The 22942-nt window shown below is 41.5% G+C and overlaps 1 protein-coding gene across 1 annotated transcript in view; it reads left to right on the plus strand.

Annotated features, from left to right (window-relative positions):
• RYR3 (ryanodine receptor 3) overlaps nt 1-22942 on the plus strand; it is a 518939-nt gene that overhangs the window by 493410 nt on the left and 2587 nt on the right. Inside the window, exons 87-100 of the mRNA XM_081292880.1 lie at nt 11-1341; nt 3162-3220; nt 4169-4340; nt 5463-5549; nt 8385-8585; nt 11938-12068; nt 15851-15893; nt 16549-16676; nt 17026-17086; nt 17405-17551; nt 18898-19032; nt 20710-20866; nt 21603-21667; nt 22040-22140. Of these exons, the coding sequence (XP_081149006.1) occupies nt 11-1341; nt 3162-3220; nt 4169-4340; nt 5463-5549; nt 8385-8585; nt 11938-12068; nt 15851-15893; nt 16549-16676; nt 17026-17086; nt 17405-17551; nt 18898-19032; nt 20710-20866; nt 21603-21667; nt 22040-22140 (2818 nt within the window). The remainder of the gene's footprint in view (nt 1-10; nt 1342-3161; nt 3221-4168; nt 4341-5462; nt 5550-8384; nt 8586-11937; nt 12069-15850; nt 15894-16548; nt 16677-17025; nt 17087-17404; nt 17552-18897; nt 19033-20709; nt 20867-21602; nt 21668-22039; nt 22141-22942) is intronic.

Consider the following 22942-nt stretch of genomic DNA (forward strand, 5'->3'; position numbering starts at 1 on the left):
TGCCTCACAGGGAATGTGGTAAATGGAACTATTGGCAAGCAGATGGTTGACACACTGGTAGAATCATCTACTAATGTAGAAATGATCTTGAAATTCTTTGACATGTTCTTGAAACTTAAAGACTTAACCAGCTCAGACACCTTCAAAGAATATGACCCAGATGGTAAAGGGATTATCTCCAAAAAAGAATTCCAGAAGGCCATGGAAGGGCAAAAGCAATATACACAGTCAGAGATTGACTTTCTCCTTTCATGTGCAGAAGCTGACGAGAATGACATGTTTAACTACATTGATTTTGTAGACCGGTTCCATGAGCCGGCCAAAGACATAGGGTTTAATGTGGCTGTGTTATTGACAAATCTTTCTGAGCACATGCCAAATGATTCTCGCCTGAAGTGTCTGTTGGACCCGGCAGAAAGTGTGCTAAATTACTTTGAGCCATACCTAGGACGAATTGAGATCATGGGTGGGGCCAAGAAAATTGAGCGTGTTTATTTTGAAATCAGCGAATCCAGTCGAACTCAGTGGGAGAAGCCTCAGGTGAAGGAATCTAAGCGACAGTTCATTTTTGATGTTGTTAATGAAGGTGGGGAGCAAGAAAAGATGGAGTTGTTTGTAAACTTCTGTGAGGATACCATCTTTGAAATGCAGTTAGCATCTCAGATCTCTGAATCCGATTCAGCTGACAGGCCAGAAGAGGAGGAGGAAGAAAATGAAGATTCTCCTTATGTGTTAGAAATTGAGGGCGAGGAGGAGGAGGACAGGTCTTTTGAGTCTTCCTCTGCGTTTGCCATGGCCTGTGCCTCAGCAAAGAGAAATGTTGCCAACTTCCTGAAGAAGACAACCGTGAAGAACCTCAAGAAGCAGTACAGAAATGTGAAAAAGATGACCGCCAAGGAACTGGTGAAGGTGTTCTTCTCTTTTTTCTGGATGTTGTTCGTGGGATTATTCCAACTGTTCTTCACCGTATTGGGAGGAATCTTCCAGATCCTCTGGAACACAGTATTTGGAGGGGGCCTAGTAGAAGGGGCAAAGAACATCAGAGTGACCAAGATCTTGGGTGACATGCCAGACCCGACTCAATTTGGTATCCATGATGATGCTGTGGAGGCAGAGAAGGTGGAAGTAACTGAGCCTGGTATCCCAACCGAGCTAGTACACTTTGTCAAGGGCGAGAAGGGAGATGCAGACATCATGTCAGACCTCTTTGGATTGCACCCAAAGAAAGAAGGTGGCTTAAAGCATGGGCCTGAAGTAGGTTTGGGGGACCTGTCCGAAATTATTGGCAAAGATGAACCCCCAACGTTAGAGAGTACTGTACGGAAGAAAAGGAAAGCACAGGTGAGCATAATCTGTTTTTATCATCTTTATCCCCACAAAAAGACTCATCTTGCAGTCAGTACTGACACTCTTTGCCCAGGAGCTAACAGTGCATTAGACACTGGCTCTGCTAGTTACCCTGATCTTATAATTCCAATTCTGCAGCATCTGGGGATATCTAGACTTCGATATTGTTTCAGTGTTTAGTGGCTGGGCAGATTGTGGTTTATATTGTCAAGTTATGACATGATGGCCTGGGACTTCACCTAGCTTCAGATTTTTGTTCAAAGGTTCACAGGTTCATTCAGTGAACTGAAAGAATAGAAAACCAACTACAATGTAGGAGGAGACTTTTCTTCTGTGACAATACTTCTGCAGTGTCTTCAAAAGTATAGATGATATCATATGACTTAGCATAGCCTCCCAATGAAGCTGACAACATTTAGGACCCATTTATCCTTGTAATGCACCCACTATCCAGGTAGCACCTGAGCCATTCAAGCAGATGAAGCAAATAAGATGGCAGAGACCATTGGCCATGGGAGATTCTGGGTGTCTCTCTCTTGTTGCATCCAATGCACAGTGTTATTCTAACATCAGAGACAGTAGAAAGTGTGAAGAAATCAGAGCCCAAAGACTACTTTTATTCATCATTCCATTCTTATTTATTAAAAATATAATATGTACTTATCACTCTTTTAGGTTCTAAGAACGTAGTGGTAAATGAAAATTGCATTGTCCCTGGGGTTTAGTGAAGAAGACAGACATTGGATAAGTCATTGCAAGTATGAAGTATGCTAGGAAGGAGAAATATCAGGGACTGGAAATGTGTAGGAGAAAACACCTGGGGCAGATAGTCAGGGATGAAGTCAGCAGAATTGTAGGAATTCATTCATTCTGCTTTGCTCCCTTATGAAGCTCATAACATAAAATGGTTTGAAATATAATAGAAACTCATTCAGGGACTATATGTGCCAGGTTGTGTTCTAGGATATGGGGATACTTTGGTTAACAACAGAGAAACATTTTTGCTTTCATGGAGCTTAAGCTTCTTCTAGTAGGAGAAAACAGATAAATAAGATAATTACCATTTGTAATGCATGTTCAGAAAAATGACAAGCTAATGTGTTATAGAGTGGACTTGGGCCCACTCTAAAAGGGGTAGCCAAGGAGGTTTCTGAAAAGGGGTTGTATAAGCAAAGTCCTGAAAGATAACAGGCATATGGGAAGCCAAGACAGCCATACTCCAGGCAGAGGATATGACTGGTGCCAAGGCTCAAGTGCAAAGAAGGATCTGGAATGTTCCAGGAAAGGAAGAAGGTCTGATATTTGGATTTAGAAGTCGGGTCAAGCGGTACAAGATGAGGATGGAGAGAAAGGCCAGGTCTGCTCCACTGTATTCTAAGTGCAGTGGTCATCAGTCAGAGGGACTGGGGTAGTGATGAGAGGGCTGAAGACAGGGCAGGAAGCCTTTCAGATGGAAGCCGGCTCTGAATTTGACTTGGCTCCACTGTTTCCCGTGTCTTACCCCATGGGGCAGCAGGACTGCTGCTGTGGGGGCCCTCACAAGGTCTGAGCACAAATTTTCTGCTTGAGTCTAAGGAATAATAATACAAGGACAATTGAGTTTTAAAGTGTGATATCTTTTTTTGGGGGGGCATCTCTCCAGAGTAGCTTGATATATAACTTGATATATATTATATTCTGTGATCCTGAGAGAAGCTGAAACAGGAAGAGAAAAAGACTCTGGGACTTGTAACCAAGAAGAAAATGGCCAATGACATGGATCATCATGAACTCACTTCTTAAGGAACCCTTGATTGATTGTTATTTTTATCTAGGCAGCAGAGATGAAGGCAGCATGTGAAGCAGAAGGAAAAGTAGAATCAGAGAAGGCAGAGTAAGTTCTCAGTAGCATGGACTGCTCTTATTGCTATGGCAGATAGTTCCTTTGTTTCTGATTTTTTTCCCTCCACATATTTTTATTGGTGCATTATAGTTATACTTAATGGTGGGAATTGTTGTTATGTATTAGTACATGCACAATATAACAATATAATTTGGCCAGTATCACTCCCAGCACTTCCCCCCTCCCTCGCCTTTCCCACCTCTGTTCCTTTTCCTCTGTTTTACTGATCTCCCTTTGCTTTTCATGCGATCACCTCCCACCTTTCTCCACCTTTTTTTTTTTTTTTCCTTTTGGCAGATACTTCTTGATAGCATCTACTACTCTATTGCTATGGTAAATAGAAAACCTGATTTCTATTAATACAAGCAATAGGTATTCTGCAAGCTCTGGCTTATTTCTTTTCACCTCAGCTCTATAATGCATACATACATTCTGTTTATCTTATTAACTTTATAGTTCCAATAGGATGCTGGATTTTCACTGTTTCACCCAACACATTATCAAACCCCTACACTTAGTAACTTCATATGCTATGGATAATATTTAACATTTATTGAATACCTATATGTCAGGCCTGTGCTAGGCCCTTTTATGTAATATTTTATTTAATTTCTGCCACAATCTTAGAATAATAGGTACTGTTGCTAACTCCCAAGATGGATTTCAAAAGAAAGGGCAAATTTTCTGAAGGAGGAATAAAATTGTTAAACCTACCTTTCAAAGAAGAGTATATCACTGATGTGACAGGGATCATCAGAATGGCCACACACATTAAATAGAGATTCAGTGTCAGCCATGGTGGGTTGTTAAAGATCTGAGGTCTCCACCCTCTAGGAGCAATCCCATCTCCCACTTATCAACCCCAATTTCTCTCTAGTCTCTTTCTGGGCTAGATCTGCTTCCCTGTTCTCCAACTGAGTGGGTTTCTCATCCCTGCAGTATGGAAGACGGAGAAAAGGAGGACAAAGCCAAAGAGGAGATGCAAGCCGAGGACCTGTGGGCTGAAGTGACAAAGAAGAAGAAGCGACGACGTGGTCAGAAGGTTGAGAAGCCTGAAGCCCTAATGGCCAACTTCTTTAAAGGGCTAGAAATCTACCAGACCAAGTTATTGGTAAGCTCTAGCCCCCGTTCTCTTCCTGGTGGGGGGGTCAGCCCCGGGCAGACCTGAGAGCTACCACTGATTCATTCCATCATTTGGATGATTACACCTTCTCTCCTTTCTCATTCCTGTTCTTTTCCTCTTCTCACTTATCTACCTGTTCCTTTTGAGTTGCAGGAAAAGAAAAATGGGTTATTTGGGAAAAGCCACAGCCTTCTACACCTCTACCCAATCACAGAATATCCCCTGCCCTGTTTTCCCCCCAGGGGAGTGGGAACACTTCTTTCTAGCTGGTCCTTTATGTCTATTAGGTGGGGACTTAGCTCATCCTGGTCTAAAAGTTCAGAAGTAGTTTGATCATTAGGAATTCAGAACGACGTTGTCCCTGTTGGGTGAAGTTCCCACACTGGTCCCTGAATCTTTACTCTTCTACAGGCAATCAAACCTCAATATGGCTTGTAATGTTCTTTCTGTGATAAGTTGTCCTCTGAGGTGCAGTTGCTGGTGGCCAGGATTACATCTTCCTTGGCACTATTAGCAGGGTCCCCTTAAAGAGAGACTGGAACCTTACTTTCCCCAACAGCTGCCACTCCAGGCCTCATTTTCTGGGGAAGATGGTGGTGAGATTGGAATAATGCCCATGAAGGAGGTTCCTGGAGCTATCACTTATAAAGGCACAAGTACTCTGGACCACAGTCTGACTGCACTAAGGGGGTGGAGGGAGCAGCAGGGGTCTTCTGTGGGCAAAGATCACTCATAATTTCCAAATCAACTACTTCCTACATGGAGTGATCATGAAAACACATACAGTACTTGCATAGCAGGTGATCCTCTATTGAGGCATGTTAGGCATTTGGTCCCCTGAGGGATGAGCCAGGACAGGAGGGTTCTTTTGAACATTATTCTAAGCAATTTTTTTTAAACCAACATTTCTGGTTCCTCAAATAATTCATGCCACTGTTAAGAAGTGCAGGATTGACCTAAAAGAGTAGTAACCAAAGATTATCCTAAAAGAATGGTAACCACAGAGTAGTTACCCACATAAATTAACCAGAGCAGATCTCTTGTGTGAGGCAGGAAAGTTCTCTTTCCCTCCCAGAGCTCTTCGATTTCTGCCTGTTCTTCTCTTTGCAGCACTACCTGGCCAGGAATTTCTACAACCTGAGGTTCCTTGCTCTGTTTGTAGCCTTCGCTATCAACTTCATCCTGCTTTTTTATAAGGTGACACTTCATTCAGGGATTACTTGCTAAATATGTTATAAACTAAATGTACTGTGTATGTCGGGGGAACTATAACAGAACTCATGCTCTTGATGACAGCAAAAATTCTAATATCTAAAGAAGTTTCTAAGATTTTGAATTCTAAAAAGCATACACTCTAGCAGTGGGAAGAATAGAGACTGCTGGCAAGGGGAGCAAGTTAGGGGACTATTTCAATAGTTCAGGCTTGTTGTAGTCATTATTTAACTCAATCTTCAAATATTATTGAGCTAGACCCTATATTAACTATGGTATATATAAAAATTTAATAACAAATATAGTTCTTTCCTTGATAAATAATAGAGCCATTAGAGTTGGCCCATATCTTAGAACTATTATGAAAGAAGAATTAGCAGGAGTTGAAAAGAAGGGTACCAGTCAAGATAAATGAAGATTTTGAACAATTGGTGAATAGGTCTTGCATATTGTAGGCATGTGATAATTGTTAAGTGCCGCAGTCTGGCTAGGCACAAAATCACGAGCCACTCAAGCAGGAACAAACTTTATTTTTGAAATTGCCACCAATGTCCCGGACGCTCCCGGGAAGATTGCCCATCGATGCACACGGCATTCACTCGGATCCCAAGAGAAGTTCCTCCTACCGCACTTCCCCAACCAATGGGAACTCTTCAGGAGTCCCGTAGCAGGCCGAGGTGGACAGCAGGAGTCCAATATCCATATGAATGTAAATCTTAACATAATCATATCATCTCAATGGCTAGCTGGCGTCACCTTTCAACCAAAAATGCCATGCATCATATTACTTGGCTGTGGCTCTTAGCATCTCCCCCCTTCTGTTTAATTAAGCAACAAGCAATGTGGCTAGGGACCGTGCCTGTTAGGTTTGTCCAATTCAACATATGGTTCTTACCCGTCATCGGAAAACTGACCTCTAGGCGTCAGCCTCCTGTCTTAGGTTGATACCACTGCAATTGGATCATACCCGTCACTGACTACCGGTCCAGCATGTAGCCATACTTGTGGATAGGCCTATGCACGGGGTGGGGGGGTGGTGGGGGGGTGAGGTTCTTTGCCTCACCTCTGTTGGCCCCCAAATTTGGCCTTGGTGCTGGTGGGGGGGGGTGAGGTTCTTTGCCTCACCTCTGTTGGCCCCCAAAATTAGACCATCACTAGTAGAAGGGAGGAGGATACAGAAATGCCATGACACCAAGTCAATTGACGGCTCTTTAGGAAAAATTGCAACACTGGTGACACATCAGCAAAGATATGCCAGCACTACCATAATTTGCTGCATCAACAGATAGAGCACAATGCATACAAGTGATACATAGTCCAGGCAAGTTTTGTAAGCAGTTCAAAGCGGAGGAATCTATCAATATGTCCATTTCCTCCCAAAATAAATCGACTCAGTGATTGAGCATTACTTGTTATTATTCATTGATGCATCAGTTTATACAGTTTGTTGTGATAACTATCAAAGAAACAGTAGTTTGGTTTCATCTTTGTCTTCACCGGCACTGGGATGAAGATAGGAATTCTGACAATGATGCTAAAAAAAAATTATGTAACATTCCAACAGGTACTAAGAAAACAATTTTTTGAACAATTTACATTATCCTGAACAGAATTATTAAATATAATGAAAAGGAAAGGTGAAAGTAAACAAACAGATCTGTTAACCTGCTTATTTGTACACATATTAAAATAATCCTCAACAGCTGTTTACCCAATTTAAATTAAACCATTAAAATCACGTGAATAATAAAAAAAATTCGGATCCATTTATTCATGAGCGCTCCTCATATGATATATGGACATATGCACATACAGACATACAACACAAAACAGAAGTGTGCACACGTAACATACAACACATAAGACAATAGTAAAGGCCTTGTAACTTTACCTAGGTGAAATCTCCATTGTAATGTTTAAAAATTCCACAGTCAAAAAATAAAACTGATCAGAAAAACATTAACCTAGGTCTGTATGAGCTCAAAAATAAAATAGAACTTTATGATGTGGGACAAAGCACATCACCTTTCAACCAAAAATGCCATGCATCATATTACTTGGCTGTGGCTCTTAGCAGTTAAGGGAATGAATTACTGATCCTAGATTCTTGGTATAGTCTGTAACTGGCTTTTCTATCTCTTGCCAATCTCCTTTCCTATTTAAAATCACCAATGTAATTTTCATGAAACACTGTTGTATCCACATCAACCTTCTACTTGACAAATTCATGGCTCCCTGTTGCCCACAGAAGGAGAACAGAATTCTATCTTAGGATACGTAGCTTGGTTTTAACATACTGGGGTTGAGGTGACTCCTGGTGGCCATGCAGATAGAAATAGCCATCAGGCAGTCAGAGTCACAGGACAGAAACCTCAAAGGTGTAGATCTGAGTGTCATTTCTGTTAAGAGTGGCAGCTGAAGCCATGATGTAAATGGAATTGCAGGAAATGTATACATGTGCATGAGCAAGTGTGCATGCCTTTTTGTGCTTACATGCATTGATGTCTCAGCCTCCTCTCAGGCCACCTGATAACCTCTTATGGCCCAGAGGTATAGTATATATAGTAAAAGGCCCCTACTTTTATTTATTTATTTTGCTTTCTTTAAAAAAAAATAGGTTTTATCTCCTTAATTTTTATTTGCAGTTATTCAAGATACTGGGAGATTCCTAGTAATGAGTTATCTAAAAGCTTCATTTATTCAGCAAGTAATGTTGAGTCAGCACTATTTGTACAAGTTATACTAATGACATATTGTAAGGAGAGCCCAGTGACTGAGGCTTCTTCTGATGTTTAAAAGTGAGCATGTGTCTTGGGTCAGGTCACTGAAGAACCATTAGAGGAAGAAACCGAGGATGTGGCAAACCTGTGGAATTCCTTTAATGATGAGGAAGAGGAAGAAGCGGTGGTGTTCTTTGTCCTGCAGGAGAGCACTGGGTATATGGCACCAACACTGCGGGCCCTTGCTGTTGTCCACACCATCATCTCTCTAGTCTGTGTGGTGGGCTATTACTGCCTGAAGGTGAGCTGCCTGTCACTCTTGAGTCTAATCTGACTCCTTGAGGAAGAAGGAGCCCAGTTGGCCCTTTGTCCTCTAAGACTTTGCTAATAGAGTAAGGCTCATGCAGCATCAGCACTGACCTCAATGTGTAGCTGCAATGAACCACAGAATCACAGGCTCCACCCTAGGCCTTTTAAATCAGAATCTACCAGGTGCTTTGTATGCACACCCAAGTTTGAAAAGTCTTGCACTGGGAGTCCCATTTCAGACGCTTCTTGTTGGATCCATAGCTTTAGAGTCATCAAGGTAAGTCACAGATTAAACTAGTCATGAGAGATTCTTCTGATCTTTGAATTAATGTTTGAATTTTTACAAAGTTACCTTTTTAGGGCTGGGGTAAAGTATTTGCCTAGCTTGCATGAGATCTTGGGTTCCATCCCTAGTACTGAAATATGTTAATTATCTTGATGGCTCTATCCTGATGAGAAGATATGAGAATAAACATCAATGATGTGTTACTGTTTTAGTTATGATCTATTGCTACATAACAAATGACCCCAAAACTTAGTGGTTTAAAGAACAACTATTTTATCTCTCCTGACTTGTGGGCTGACTGGGCACATTTGAGCCAATGATGGGGCTGAATCTGCAGCCATCTGGGAGCTCATTTGCATGAGAAAGGCCAAGATGACACATTGCCCTGCTGGGGAACAGCTGGAAGGCTGGGCTCTGATAATGTAGCTAGAGCCTCTCCCACTCTGTGTAGGCTCCCTCCATGTGGTTTCTTCACATGATCTCTCTCACAGGGTAGCCGGACTTCTTACATGCATAACTTAGGGTTTCCAAACAGAGCACAAAAGTGGAAGTGTTAGCCATTAAGATTTAGGCCCAGAGCTAGTTTTGTTTCCATCATATTCTCTTGGTTAAAGCAACTCACATGACCAGCCCAGATTCGTTGTTGCATGGGGTGCCTACACTGGGGCATGCACACCAGGAACCATAGTTCTGCGGCTGTCCTTAGATACTACTGCAATTACACCAATCATTCAATTTTTGGTATTCTAAGTTCATTGCTATTTCTATCACAGCATGATTTTTTTTTCCTCATAACATTTCTCATGACTTGATTCTCATTACATTTTTCTTAAGTCTCCTTGGCTATACACCAAGCCATCTTGGAGTCCAGGAAATTTATTCCTATCCTCAAGGCCTTTTCTCCCCCTGATAAACTATAGTATCATGTTGGAAGTCCAGCTACCCTGCTGCAAAGACCGTACCCTGGGCCACTAAGGATGCCACTTTATCTATGAAAGCAGGGGCTCTGAAGTCAGGCTGCCTGGCTGGGACTCACAGATCTGACAGCTAACTTCCCTAGTCCTCTGTTTCCTTCTCTGTGACAATGAGTATCATTATAACATCTAAAGGTCTGAGGGATTTAGTGAATTAATATGTGAAAGAGTAATCACAATGCTAGATGTGTTAGCTACTGTTTGGTGGTTAGAAATCTAGAGCTAGAGAAATCAAGAAGAAACACTATATAGTGACTAACAGAAGGACTACTTACAAGGGCATACACACTCCTAGAAGACTATAGGGGAATATGTGGAGTCATTTCAAAGCAGAAATTAGTCAGAATGCTCCTATCTAGATCTAGATTGCTTAGATCTAGAGTAAGAATAAATTTCTCTTATCCCACACCAACCATTCATTAACTAACAGCCCTCATTGGCTCCTCACCCCAGTAACCCTATCTTTAGGCTTTGCCACCTCCCTAACATTAGTCTTCCTCAGTGCCCTTTGTTGCTTCCAAAAGGAAGGAAGCAAGAGTTTACTCTCTATAAATTGTTATGTAAATTTTGTCCTTTTGTTTTGGAAATAAAGGAGCAGTATGTGTGTGTGTGTGGGGGGCACCTGCAGAAGTTTAGAGAATTTTGGAAGAAAGTTCTGAACTTAAGATCTCAGGGTTGTCCCAAATGCTTGAGAAGCCCAGGATCAAATTTTTTTTCCCACTAGAGCAGCTCTGGCTATTTTGACTTCTCATTTCTTGGTATTTCAGCAGTATTCTCTGACCTTACTAACTCTGTCCCTTATTTGAAGTATGTGTACTTAGTTAAGGCCAGTGAATTACTCTCCTATCCCTTTTTGAGTTTCCCCTTGGTGGTAGGACTTTATAGCCATGCTACAATATCTAGTCTAAAATTGAAGTTATAAATATGGTATTCCTCCTCATCCATAGTTTGTTACCCTCAGTCAAGTGTGGTCCAAAATATTAAATGGAAAATTTCAGAAATAACCAATTCATAAGTTTCAAACTGTTGCCATTCTGAGTAGTATGATGAAATCTCACATAATCCCATTGTGTCCCATGAAATATGAATCCTCCCTTTGTCCAGTGAATCCACACTGTATATACTACCTACCTGTTAGTCACCAGTAGCCCTTTCAATGATCAGATTGACTCTCAAGGCATCACATTGCTTATGTTCAAATAACCCTTATTTTACTTAATACTGGCAATTCAGGTATGCCAAAGAGAAGCCATGAAGTTTTTATTTTAAGTGAAAAGGTGACAGTTCTCCACACACACACACACACACACAAGCCCTAAATAAATTCTGAGACTGCTTAGATCTAGAGTAAGAACAAATTTCTATTCATTAAAATGTGAAGAAGAAAAAAGAAATGTGTTAGTTTTGCTGCTGTCATATATCAAACTGCAAAAATTATAGCCACAGTGTAATAAGTACTTCAGATTTTAAAAAAAAGGTATTAAATTTGTGTTTGTACATATAGGAAAAGACATAGGATATACAGAGTGTGACTCCAGGCTTTTCCTGGGGGTCTTAGAATGTATCCCCTGCAGATAAGGAGATCTGTGGGGAATGATAGGAAGAAACATGTGTTCTACTACCTGGCAGGAGTTCTTGATGGAAAGAAAACTTCTATTCTAAAGGCATAAGATGAATATGACCCTAGCCTTTGAAGGGCGTTGGAACACATCAACATATTTCTGTGGCTGACCAATCTATTTTAGAATAGTTTGTTGTCCTTTCTAAGTCTTGGTGGACACCAAGTCTAGGAGTCTTATTCCTGAGTCTCTAAAAATTACCTTCTCACTAGGATGGGCAGAGATGCCCAGTTTGTATTATCAATTATTTAACTGAACCCTTAAAGAGTGGCCCAAATTAGATTAGCTTTTGGAGGGGCAGGTAGAGTAGTGAAAGGACTGAGATTTGGCTTTTGTCAAGGTGCCCTAAGAACCCCAGCATAAATTTAGTGCCCTGAAGTTGGAAGGTTAATTTTGTGATGAATGTCTGGAAGCAGGTGCTTTTAATCATAAAACCTTCTCTAATGACTGTCCCCCCATTCCCAGGTCCCTTTGGTGGTATTCAAAAGGGAAAAAGAAATTGCCAGAAAGCTGGAGTTTGATGGTTTGTATATCACTGAACAACCATCTGAAGATGACATCAAGGGGCAGTGGGACCGCTTGGTAATCAACACACCGTAAGTGTCCTTCCACCCCCACTCCCAGAGCAATACAAATCTGTTGTAAATCTAATGCTTCACCAACCTTTGAGACTGATTAACATAAGCCTGACTTTGGTTTCTGGGACTTCTGCCTTGCCTATTCAAAAAAGTAGTCTACTTCCCCTCAAACACTGGTGTATATCTCTGTAAATTTAATGAGAGAAGAGATTATCAAGAGGTACTGAGCTTGTTTGATTAATATTGGATTAATCTGGTATCAAACTAGGTTTCCACATTTGAGTCATATACTTCCAAGACTTAACTGGACAAGGATCTGGAGATACAGCTGAGCTTCTCCAGAGCCCCCCAGTGACACGGCTGTCCTGTGATGTATCCTCTCTGAAATCTCTTTAAACTGACAGCTGTTTGGTAACAGACTTCCTCCCTGCATAGTATTACGGGGCAGTTCAAACAGGCCATCTGAGGAGGTCTGCAGAGGTGAGCCTTGCTTCCTGGTGTGCACATGATACTGTAATGGGGAGAGCACCGATTCTTGAAGCAGACATCAGCTCTACAATTTAGAGGACTATGAGCTTGGGCAAGGTAATCAAGCCTTCTAAACCTGTTTCCTCTTCAGCAACAGAGGAATTGAGGATACCACCTCCTACAGTCTTGGGAGGATTAATGAACACATGTCAAATGCTTGGTACAGGCATCAAACTGTTTTCTACCTGTTCAAAAAAATAACCATCACAATAGCAAATGGCATGCTCCAATGCCAGTACATTCCGTTATGAAAAGGAGAGTTGCAAGATAGATTATTGTCGTGAAAGTAAACAGAGGTGACTGCTGGAACTCTTAGCCCTGCCAATTAAAATATTTAAGATATGCTTAAATATTTGGAAACATAACCCTGACCCCAGGGGAATAAAACTGCTTCTCATCTAAAGACAATCAAGCAAATTGAGAAGTGAGTGTCTAAAGGTAAAATGGTCTCTAAAAAGGGAAGGCTATTTTCTTAGAAAAACTTAAAAACTTAGCAGTGCAAGTCTGTCCCTGCCTGCAGATCCTTGCCAGTCTCCTAAGAAAAACCACTAAGTGTTATTTCTGATCCTTTGTCATTGCATTTCAGAAGTGTTATACTATTAATTTTTAAGTAAGCTTTCTATAATTCTTAGTAATGTGTAAATCTGTGGTACAAGGTGATATGGTTTTAATATCTCAGTAAAAGTGCAGTCCAGTTTCTAGAAATTATTTTAATGAGACAAGTATACCAAAATTTCCCAACAAGGATGTTTTTCAAGTGGCTTAAGTACTCAGAACAATGCATGCTTTAAATTTTTTAGAGTGACTTTTTTTTTAACAAAAATGTCATAGTACATGATACTTTTTTCAATTAACTAATTTTAAAAAGGCTCTTCTTAATAATTTGATACATGCATACAATCTATACTGATCAAATCAGTAATTAACATCCTTCAAACTTTTCCCTAGTTCTTTTGAAATGTGTAATTGACTGTGGACTAAGGTGGCCCAATTGTGCTATATAACATTAGTTCCATCGCCCCAGCACAGACACCCTGTTGCACTCTATTACACGTTATCCACCCTGAGCTGGCTTGCTTTATTTTTATATTGTTAAACACATATAAGGACATGTAAATGTGCATTTAAATGAGTTCCAAAGTTGAAAAAAATAGAATATTGCTGAAAGCTTGAAAGCCTGTTTTCATCCCTGATCTTATACTCCTAACTCCCCCCTCCTTCCTGCTAACTTCTTTTCTAATATCCAGTACTAGTTAATGAAGTTGATTCTTACATTCACTCGCCTGCTTTATAGTGTTCACTTAGGTATTTGTCTTTAAATGTACTGCTTTAATTCTCTTGAACTTTATATAAATGGAACCATACTACTATACAAATTATACTATCACTTGAATCTTCTGTTCATCATTATGTTCGTGGAGCTCACTACATTAACGTGTGTAGCTGTTTATTTCCAACATGTAAGTGTATGACTTGTGTATCTGGCAGTGCATGTTTCATTGTTTCCAGTTTGTGGATCTTAGAAACAGTGCTACAATGACCATTCCTATATCTGAAGCACAAGTCCAAGCGTTTCCCTGTAGGTAGAACCAGGTAGGGAATTTGCTAAATACTGGGATATGTGAAATGTTTATTCTAATGTACATTCTAAATGGTACTTATCAAGAGGGTTTTGTTTTCAGCAAGGATTGAACCCAGGGTAACCACTGGGCTGTATCCCCAGCCCTTTGTATTTTCTATAATGAGGACAGGGTCTCACTAAGTGCTGAGAGCCTCGTTAAATTGCTGAGGCTGGCTTTGAACTTGAGATCCTCCTGCCTCAGCCTCCTGAGTCATTGAAATTACAGGTGTGTGCCACAGTAACTGGCTATATCAAGAGTTTCTACTTCTCTTCCTCTCTGCCAGCCCTTATTGTTGTAAGATAATTTTGCTGATCTGGTAGGTGTGTACATTTCCCGGATTACAAAAGAGGATGAACATCTTATATTTTTCCATTCATATGCAAATGTATTATCCATGCATTTCCCTTCTGAAAGTCTATTTTTTTAAGGAATGTTATAAACATATGTTCTACCTTCAAGGCGCTTCCTGTCCCTAGTCAAGGGATAAGAAATTCAAAATGCTCAGACCAAGGAAGAATTGTATCAGTCTAAGGGATTTAACAGAAGGAGGTATTGGTGTGGCTTAATTTCTAAGTATTTTATTTTAGATTTTAAGTACAATGCGTGGGTGAAAATCGAATAGTTTTGGTCAACGTACCTGAAGGTGGCAGTTCTTTCTTGACTCTAACAATAAGAAACTATTTACAGAAGAGCTGGTACAAACTACAGGCAGAAGGAAGATCTCCTCTCTGGGGAGGCTGGGGCTGGTACAAAACAAGGAACCACTTCTATAGGAGACAGGGACCTATGAAAGCAGGGGCTACCAGACTTGTGTGGGAATGGAAAATTGAGTAGAAGTGCACACTTGTTAAGAAAAACTGTATGTAAATTAACCAAAGGCAAGTCCCAGTCTGCAAACCACAAAACTAGGGACCTTGTCTATATATTCCATCACATCCTGCATCCCTACTACCTACCCTTTTATGACACAGCAACTCATTGAATGGAACATATGTTTCCTACTAGGTTTTAGTTCTGGTTTATACTGGGATCAAGAAACATGCCAGGCCCAATGGTGCATGCCTGTAGTTCCAATGACTCAGAGGCAGGAAAGGAGGATCACAAGTTAGGGCCTCAATCAGTTTCTGAGGCTGGCCATGGTCTCAAAATCAGAAATACACAAGGCTGGGAATGGAGCTCAGTGACAGAGCACATGGTTTAAATTCCCCCAGTACACCGAGGAGCAGGGAGAAAAATAGGTATGTAGACTTCTGCCTGCAGGGAACAGTAGTGGTGGTACAGGAGACATTCTGGAGCTCAGAGGGAACCAGGGATGCATGGGTGGGCAGCCAGGAACCTGGGAGAAAGAGGGCCAGGTGTGCGTGCTGGGAAAGTTTTTTAAAAATTCCTTCTGGCTAGTCATCAAAACGCCTGGTTCTTAATCACAATTGTGAGATTGGAGAGCAGCTTTCCAAGTGTTTCAGAAGTCAATACAAAGTAGTGGAATCATAAATCAGGAGATCTATGATGACTCTACCTTCAATCACCTTGGATTCTTCAGTGAGCAGGACGGAAATAAAAAAGATCACAGGCCCAGACACTCAGACTGGTGAGTTTCTTGATGTACCTGCCTTGATGTTAAGAATCTGCCTTTTTCATTTTATTTTTCAGATCTTTTCCTAATAACTACTGGGACAAGTTTGTGAAGAGAAAGGTATGCCTTTTCAATGGGGACAAAGTCCATGATGATTATAAAGAAATGTAGTATGTTAAGTTCTCCATATATACACACATGAATAAACGTAGTATTAGTTTTAAGATGGCATCTCAAGAATAAGTCACAGGACGGATTGTGTATGCACGTCTGTAGGTGTTTGACTTCTCATACTTATCTGCTTTAAATAGTTCCCTTCCCCCCTCCAAATTAAGACTTTTCTCTCGCCTTTAAAAAGATGCCAGATGCAATGGCACACATCTGTAATCCCAGTGGCTTGGGAGGCTGAAATAGGAGGATCTTAATTTGAGGTCAGCCTCAGCAATTTAGCAAGGCTCCAAGCAACTTAGTGAGATCCTATCTCAAAATTTTAAAAGTAATTCAAAGGGCTGGGGTAAAGTACCCCTGGGCTAAATCCCCAGTACAAAAAAAAAAAAAAAAAAAAAAAATTTCCAGCATAAAAAGCAGTTTTTCTTAAGGACCATTATCACTTCCTTTTTCTCAGGGCTTACCCCATCCCCATTGCATTTTGAGTCATGTCTTAAATCCACCCCTTGGAAGAACTCAAAATGTAGCAAAGCTCAGAAGATGGGGAGCTAGAGAAAACATGGAGGGTGGCCTGCAGCCCCAGCTCACCTAGCTTTCTCTGCTTTAGGTGATCAACAAGTATGGAGATCTCTACGGGGCAGAGCGCATCGCTGAACTCCTGGGTTTGGACAAAAATGCCCTTGACTTTAGCCCAGTGGAAGAGACCAAAACAGAGGCAGCTTCTCTGGTATCCTGGTAAAGAGCTTAGGTGTTAAAATCCAAAATGGTTCAATAGAGCCTTTGTGTTTGCATTCCTCTCCAGTGTGCTGGAGGGAAAACTGCAACCATTCTTTGCTCTCCCAGGCTCTGACCTAAGTTCTAATGTACTGGGAGAGCACTGCTTTAAAAAAATGAGACCAAGCTGTTTTTATGCCCAATAGAGCTGCAAGAGAAAGACTAATTAAGATTTCAGGATATATGACTCAACCATTCTGTCCCTAGGGAACCCATATTACTTGATAAAGTTCAGAGCTGTATTTAAGTTATTAAACACTTAACTAAATCTTGACATTCTTACGTTATGAAATTATTTGCTCCTCTTTAGGCTGAGTTCCATCGACATGAAGTACCATATCTGGAAACTGGGGGTTGTTTTTACTGACAATGTACGTATCACACCTGGAAAAACAAGATTCTTTGCCCCAGGTTCAGAGATGTCATTGGATACCTCAAGGGAAAAGCTATAATCCATCCTTCCCAGAAAGGGTCAGGAGCTGACAGCCTCAGAGGTGCCAGGGGACTACTCTTCCTCATAAAACAGTGAGGGCAGTTGGGGCTTCTCTGGCAGTCATTGGGCTTATAGTACTATAGCACTGTGATCCCCTCTATCCTCACTGTCATTTCAAATGAGGGATTGTGGGGGGGGGGACAACTTAAAAAGCACACCAAGCAGTACAAATGCTAATTTTCCTTCATTTCCATAGTCCTTTCTCTACCTTGCCTGGTACACCACCATGTCAGTCCTGGGTCACTACAACAACTTCTTCTTTGCTGCTCATCTATTGGATATTGCAATGGGCTTCAAGACCTTGAGGACTATTCTGTCATCTGTAACCCACAATGGCAAACAGGTATTGGGTTTATACTGATTTGGAACAGAATGGACAGGGAAAAAAAAATAACTAGTACACAGTATGTGACAGGAAGAAATGTGTGATAGCACATAATGCACCTTTGTTGGCCAAATAACTTGAACTACCCTTACAAAATGTGAGAGACACAAGAACCTTGATTTAGGAGACTCTTTACACTTAAAGCAAGGTAATGGATGGAAATATCAGAATTGGTGTTGAAAGGATTTTTTAGGCTTTGATATATTTGCGGGGAGGGTTCTATCTATATATGCCTTCTTGCTACTTTTGATATGTCTGTATATTTGTTCTTAATTAAGGACACATCTCTCTACGTATATATAGTATGCATATGTTTAACACTTAAGAACAATTAATTATGCATGAGACATACCTTCTCACATCTGTAAACTCTGGTATAGTAGAGGAAGGAAATTAAAATTACCATGCTTGTGCCAAGTCACAGGTACTGTGACAGTCTCACAACTATCTTATAAGGTAGAGCTTATGGTCACTTTACCAATAAGAGAATTAAGGCTCAGAGGCTATATTTTACCCAAGACCACATAGCCATGACTAAGTGGCTGAGCTTAGAGCAAAGTCCCTTTGCTTTTCTATGGTAGGAAGTCCAAGTTCTTTTTTTCTAAACCAACTACTTTCTGTGAGGTCTGCAGTACAGAGTGCGACTCTTCACCCCTCAAGAGGCTGCCGAACACATCTGTTTTTTATATTGGTGCTCATGCCCATTCCCTTTAGCGTAACTCCTTGAAGGCAAAGATTTGATCTTGTTCATCCTCATATCTCCACCTCAGTCTTAGGCCCTGGTAGAGGCCCCTAATCCGCATTCATGTGGCTGAACCCTTATTTCCTAGGGATGCCATAAGAGAAGTACAGATCAACAACAGAACTTTTTGTCTCCAGGTTCTGGAGGCTGGAAGTCTAATACCAAGAAGCTAACAGGGTTGGTTTCCCCTCAGGCCTCGTTCCTTAGCTTGTGGACAGCTGCCTCCTGGCTGCAATTTCACACTTGTCCCTGTGTGTGCACGTGTCTGTGCCCCCTCGCAGCCTCTTTGTAACTAAATAACCTCTTCAAAGGCTCTATCTCCAAATTCAGTTGTATCCCCAGGTATGGACAGTTAGGGGGAAGAGAACTCAACCTTAACACCTCATTACTGTTCTCCCACTAAGCCTCTTCCCTGGGATCAGTTGTTCCTTCCGTGCACACAGCATGGCCCCTCCACCTCTCTTCTCCCTGCTGCCTCACACTTCCTCTGAGCTAGAGTCTCCTATGAAGCTCTGGAGGCAGAGCGCCCCCGCCTTCTCCTCATCTGTCTTCTCCTCTCCAGTTGGTTCTGACTGTTGGTCTCCTGGCTGTGGTGGTTTACCTCTACACCGTGGTGGCTTTTAACTTCTTCCGCAAATTCTACAACAAAAGTGAAGATGACGATGAGCCTGATATGAAGTGTGATGACATGATGACGGTAAGAGCCTGCGCCGTGCAGTCACATGGGGGCCTGAAGAACTGAGCGCTGTGGAGGAGGAGGGACTAGAAAGGGATGCCCTGTCCAAAAGGGACAAGTGTCCTGGGAAGAGAGGAGGGAAACAGCTTTCATTCCCAGGGACTAAGTGTCTTGGAAAGAAAAGCTCACCACAGTAGGGCCACTGTTCATCTCGACTCTCCAAAGTAAAGATGAGACAGCCCTGAGACTGGACATGCACCTAAATTGCATGGAAGTCAAGCTTTGATTCTGGTGCTTGAGAATGAGGAGCAAAGTCCCCCCAAAATGCATCTGATTCATTCCAACCAGTGGAGTTCTTTCAGAACAGCCACCTAAAGGCTGAAGAACATGACACCAACAGGAACAAATGGGGGTCCTGAAAGGCTAGGCCCTGGTGAGAGGAACAGCTTAGGATGACCCACCATCGCATACACCATAACGTGATTTCAACAAAAGAACATGTGTTGGGGACAGGTGGTAGTGAACTACCCTGGTCTGTGTGCATTTCTCTATAAAATCAGTAACTTTTTTGGCTAAAAACTCTCCTTATGCCCTGAGACAATTGCCCTCATGAGATGGCAATACTAGGGAGTGGTACCCAATTTTCAGCTGCCCTTACCCTGTGAGTTTAACCCACCCATTCAGGAGGAAAGATGGTGGTGAGCCAGTGCCCAAAGGCCTACACACTTGATCAAACATGCAGAAGCAGCAAGTCTTACATGTTGAGCATCCCTTATCCAAAAGGCAGGGGACCAGAACTGATTTTTTTTGGGGGGGGGCACCAGGGATTGAAGTTGGGACCACTTGCCCACTGAGCTACATTCCCAAACCTATTTTTTATTTTATTTAGCGAGTAGGTCTCACTGAATTGCTTAGCACCTCGCTTTTGCCGAGGCTAGCTTTGAACTCGTGATCATCCCGTCTCCCAAGCTGCTGGGATTACAGGCATGCACCATCATGCCAGGCCAGAACTGATTTGTTTGTGAAATATTTTGTATACCTAATGAGACATGACGTATCTTGAGGATAGGACCCAAGTCTAAACAGGAAATGCATTTGTGTTTCATATAAATCTATACACAGTCTGAGGATGATTTTATACCATACTTGCTGTGCCTACATTTTCTCATGTCAGTACTCAAACTTTTATTTTGGAGCATTCTGGATTTCTGATTAGAGATATTCAAATTGTATCTAAGATTCTGCAGAAATCCTTACCAAGTGTATCAGGAGAAGCAGAAGGAAGCTTTTCTCAAGAGTTTACAGCAAACCTGAACACCAGGATGGCACTCTTAAAATTCATTGACGGAAAACTATCATCTGGTGTATGCCATACTTATAAGATATATTTAAGCCCTCATAAGTACCTTTAATTAATTCTGTTGTATGTATCAAGTAGTTCAAAACTGTTTAACCAAAAAAGGCTGGGAATATAGCTTAGTGGTAGAGTCCTTGCCCAGTATGCACCAGGCTTTGAGTTCAATCCCCAGCAGTGCATTTAAATGTAATATCAATTTTTCTATCATTGTAGATAATAAACTGATCAGATGGTATAGGAGACAGCAGTTAGCAGCCAGGGACACTGCTATCACTGCAGAGTCCCTGGCTCTTGGTCAGAGCTGCCACTCTTATCTAATCACCACCATTTTTCTTCCCTAGTGCTACCTTTTCCACATGTATGTGGGAGTGAGAGCAGGGGGCGGCATTGGTGATGAAATTGAAGACCCTGCTGGTGATCCTTATGAAATGTACCGCATTGTCTTTGACATTACCTTTTTCTTCTTTGTCATTGTCATCTTGCTGGCCATCATTCAAGGTATGTTGCCCGTTGTATTAAGTATGAACAAAATTTAACGAATCATTTGTTTTTTTTTTTTTGCATCTATGACCTAATTGTTTTATAAAGAAGTTTGTGAATTCATTCACCGGTTAATTTAGTAAATATTTATGGAGCATTTACTCTTTTGAGATCTTGATTACATAAAGTCAAATTTCACCCAGTCACTGTTACAAGAAACTTGAAAATCCCGAGCAGACTCCCTACTCTGAATTATAGCCTCATCACTACTTCTGCCTGGAGATCTGTGACTAGTCTTGCCTGGGTCTTTGTCCTCTTGAAATGGGGAAGGAACAGAGAGGAGCTGTGGGAATGTGAAGGGTTTTTAATCATCTTTTGGGGGGGATAAGAAGTAGTAATATTTGTCAATAGCTTGTCAGGAATTGGAAAAAGAACATTAATTTAGTTTGAGTCATCCCGTGCAATATGCAGGTGTTAAGGGCCCAGAAGCAAAGACCCTGGTACACATCCAGGTCCGAGGGGCCAGTAGAAGTGGAAAAGCCCATCCCAAAGACTGAAACAAATGGCCAAGCACAACAGGAGGGGGTGGTGGAGAGTAGAGTTTAGAGGAGCAAGGAGATGACCGCATCAGCGAGAAATGGTCAGCAGGGAGGCAGCACTTTGATAAATGGACTCTGCTGCTCCCTCTTATGGCTCCCCTCCCAGGAGATCACTATGCAGATTAAGATGCTAGGTCTTTGTTTTAAAATTCCAGGTCTTATTATTGATGCTTTTGGAGAACTCAGAGACCAGCAGGAACAAGTACGAGAAGATATGGAGGTAATGCTCTAACTATTCATTCCAACCCTATTTTTATATTCCCATAGCATTTTTTTTTTTAAAGGTCTGGCTATTAGTTAGGGTCAGCCCTGGGCAAAACCATAAATTGTTTTATATGCTTGTCTGGTGCCTGCTCTGTGCCCATCTACCACACCTCTGGGCATTTCTCCCCTGTGTACCTTCCCCCAGCCTGCCACACTGCTGCTTCCTCCACTGTCCCATGGTTGGAGTGAGCAGCATCCTCAGCTAACCAGGAGCTAGGCAGATAGCACTGTCCAGTAAATGACTAATAACCAAAAGCACTAAAGAGAACAGCATTGTTCAACAGATCAGCCTTCTTCCTATAACTGCCTTTTCTGTTACTTTTCACAGACTAAATGTTTCATCTGTGGCATTGGCAATGACTACTTTGACACAACTCCTCATGGTTTTGAGACACACACATTACAAGAGCACAACTTAGCCAACTACTTGTGAGTATTAATTAATCAAAGTGAATTCTACTGTCATATATAACTAATTAAAACAAATAAATTGTTTATTTAAAAAAATACAAAAGTGAGGGGAAAGGGAATCATTAGGCTAAAAAAGAATGCCCAGGTTTCTCTGAAACTATTGGTCCATATGTGCTGCATTGCTGTAGGCTGTCCCTGCTATACCACAGGCATTCCCAAGCTGTGACAAGACCCCCACCAATTTCTTTTTCCAGTGGAGTTTCCACGCTTTTCAATCCTAAAGAATGTCCATTTTTATTTCCAGCTCTTGTCCAATGAGTGAGCAGCATCCTCAGCTAACCAGGAGCTAGGCAGAGAACTTCCTAGGCTCCCTGTCTGTACTGTTTCCCTTTACATTCTCCTATGTACCCCTTACTGAAAGGCCTTCCTCCTCAAAGAGGCCAGCGATCTGTAGCCAATTTTCGGGCCTCATCATCCCATTAATACAACTCCATGAGAGTGGCATAATTCTGGGTGGCTATGTTTTCACACTGTCGTGTCTATACAGCAACATCTGGGCAACCCATAGAAACAGTAAATGAATACATGGATTTCTTCTAAGGCAAAGGATTTGCTCAAGAACAAGTTATTTCAGCCTACCATGTAATTATGTGATCTGATAAGTGACTTTATAACTGATCATTTTTAAGGATCTTGTCCTTCCCCACTCTGTTCTACCTTTTATTGTTTAGAAAGTCCTAATCTTTCTGTAGGAAGGAACAGGTCCAGCCTTTGGGAAAGTTAGATTGGAATTTCTATTTGTTCCTGTACATTCTCAGTG

This window comes from Spermophilus citellus, assembly GCF_964194105.1.
Source record: "Spermophilus citellus genome assembly, chromosome: 4".
In the NCBI taxonomy this organism is placed as follows: domain Eukaryota; kingdom Metazoa; phylum Chordata; class Mammalia; order Rodentia; family Sciuridae; genus Spermophilus; species Spermophilus citellus.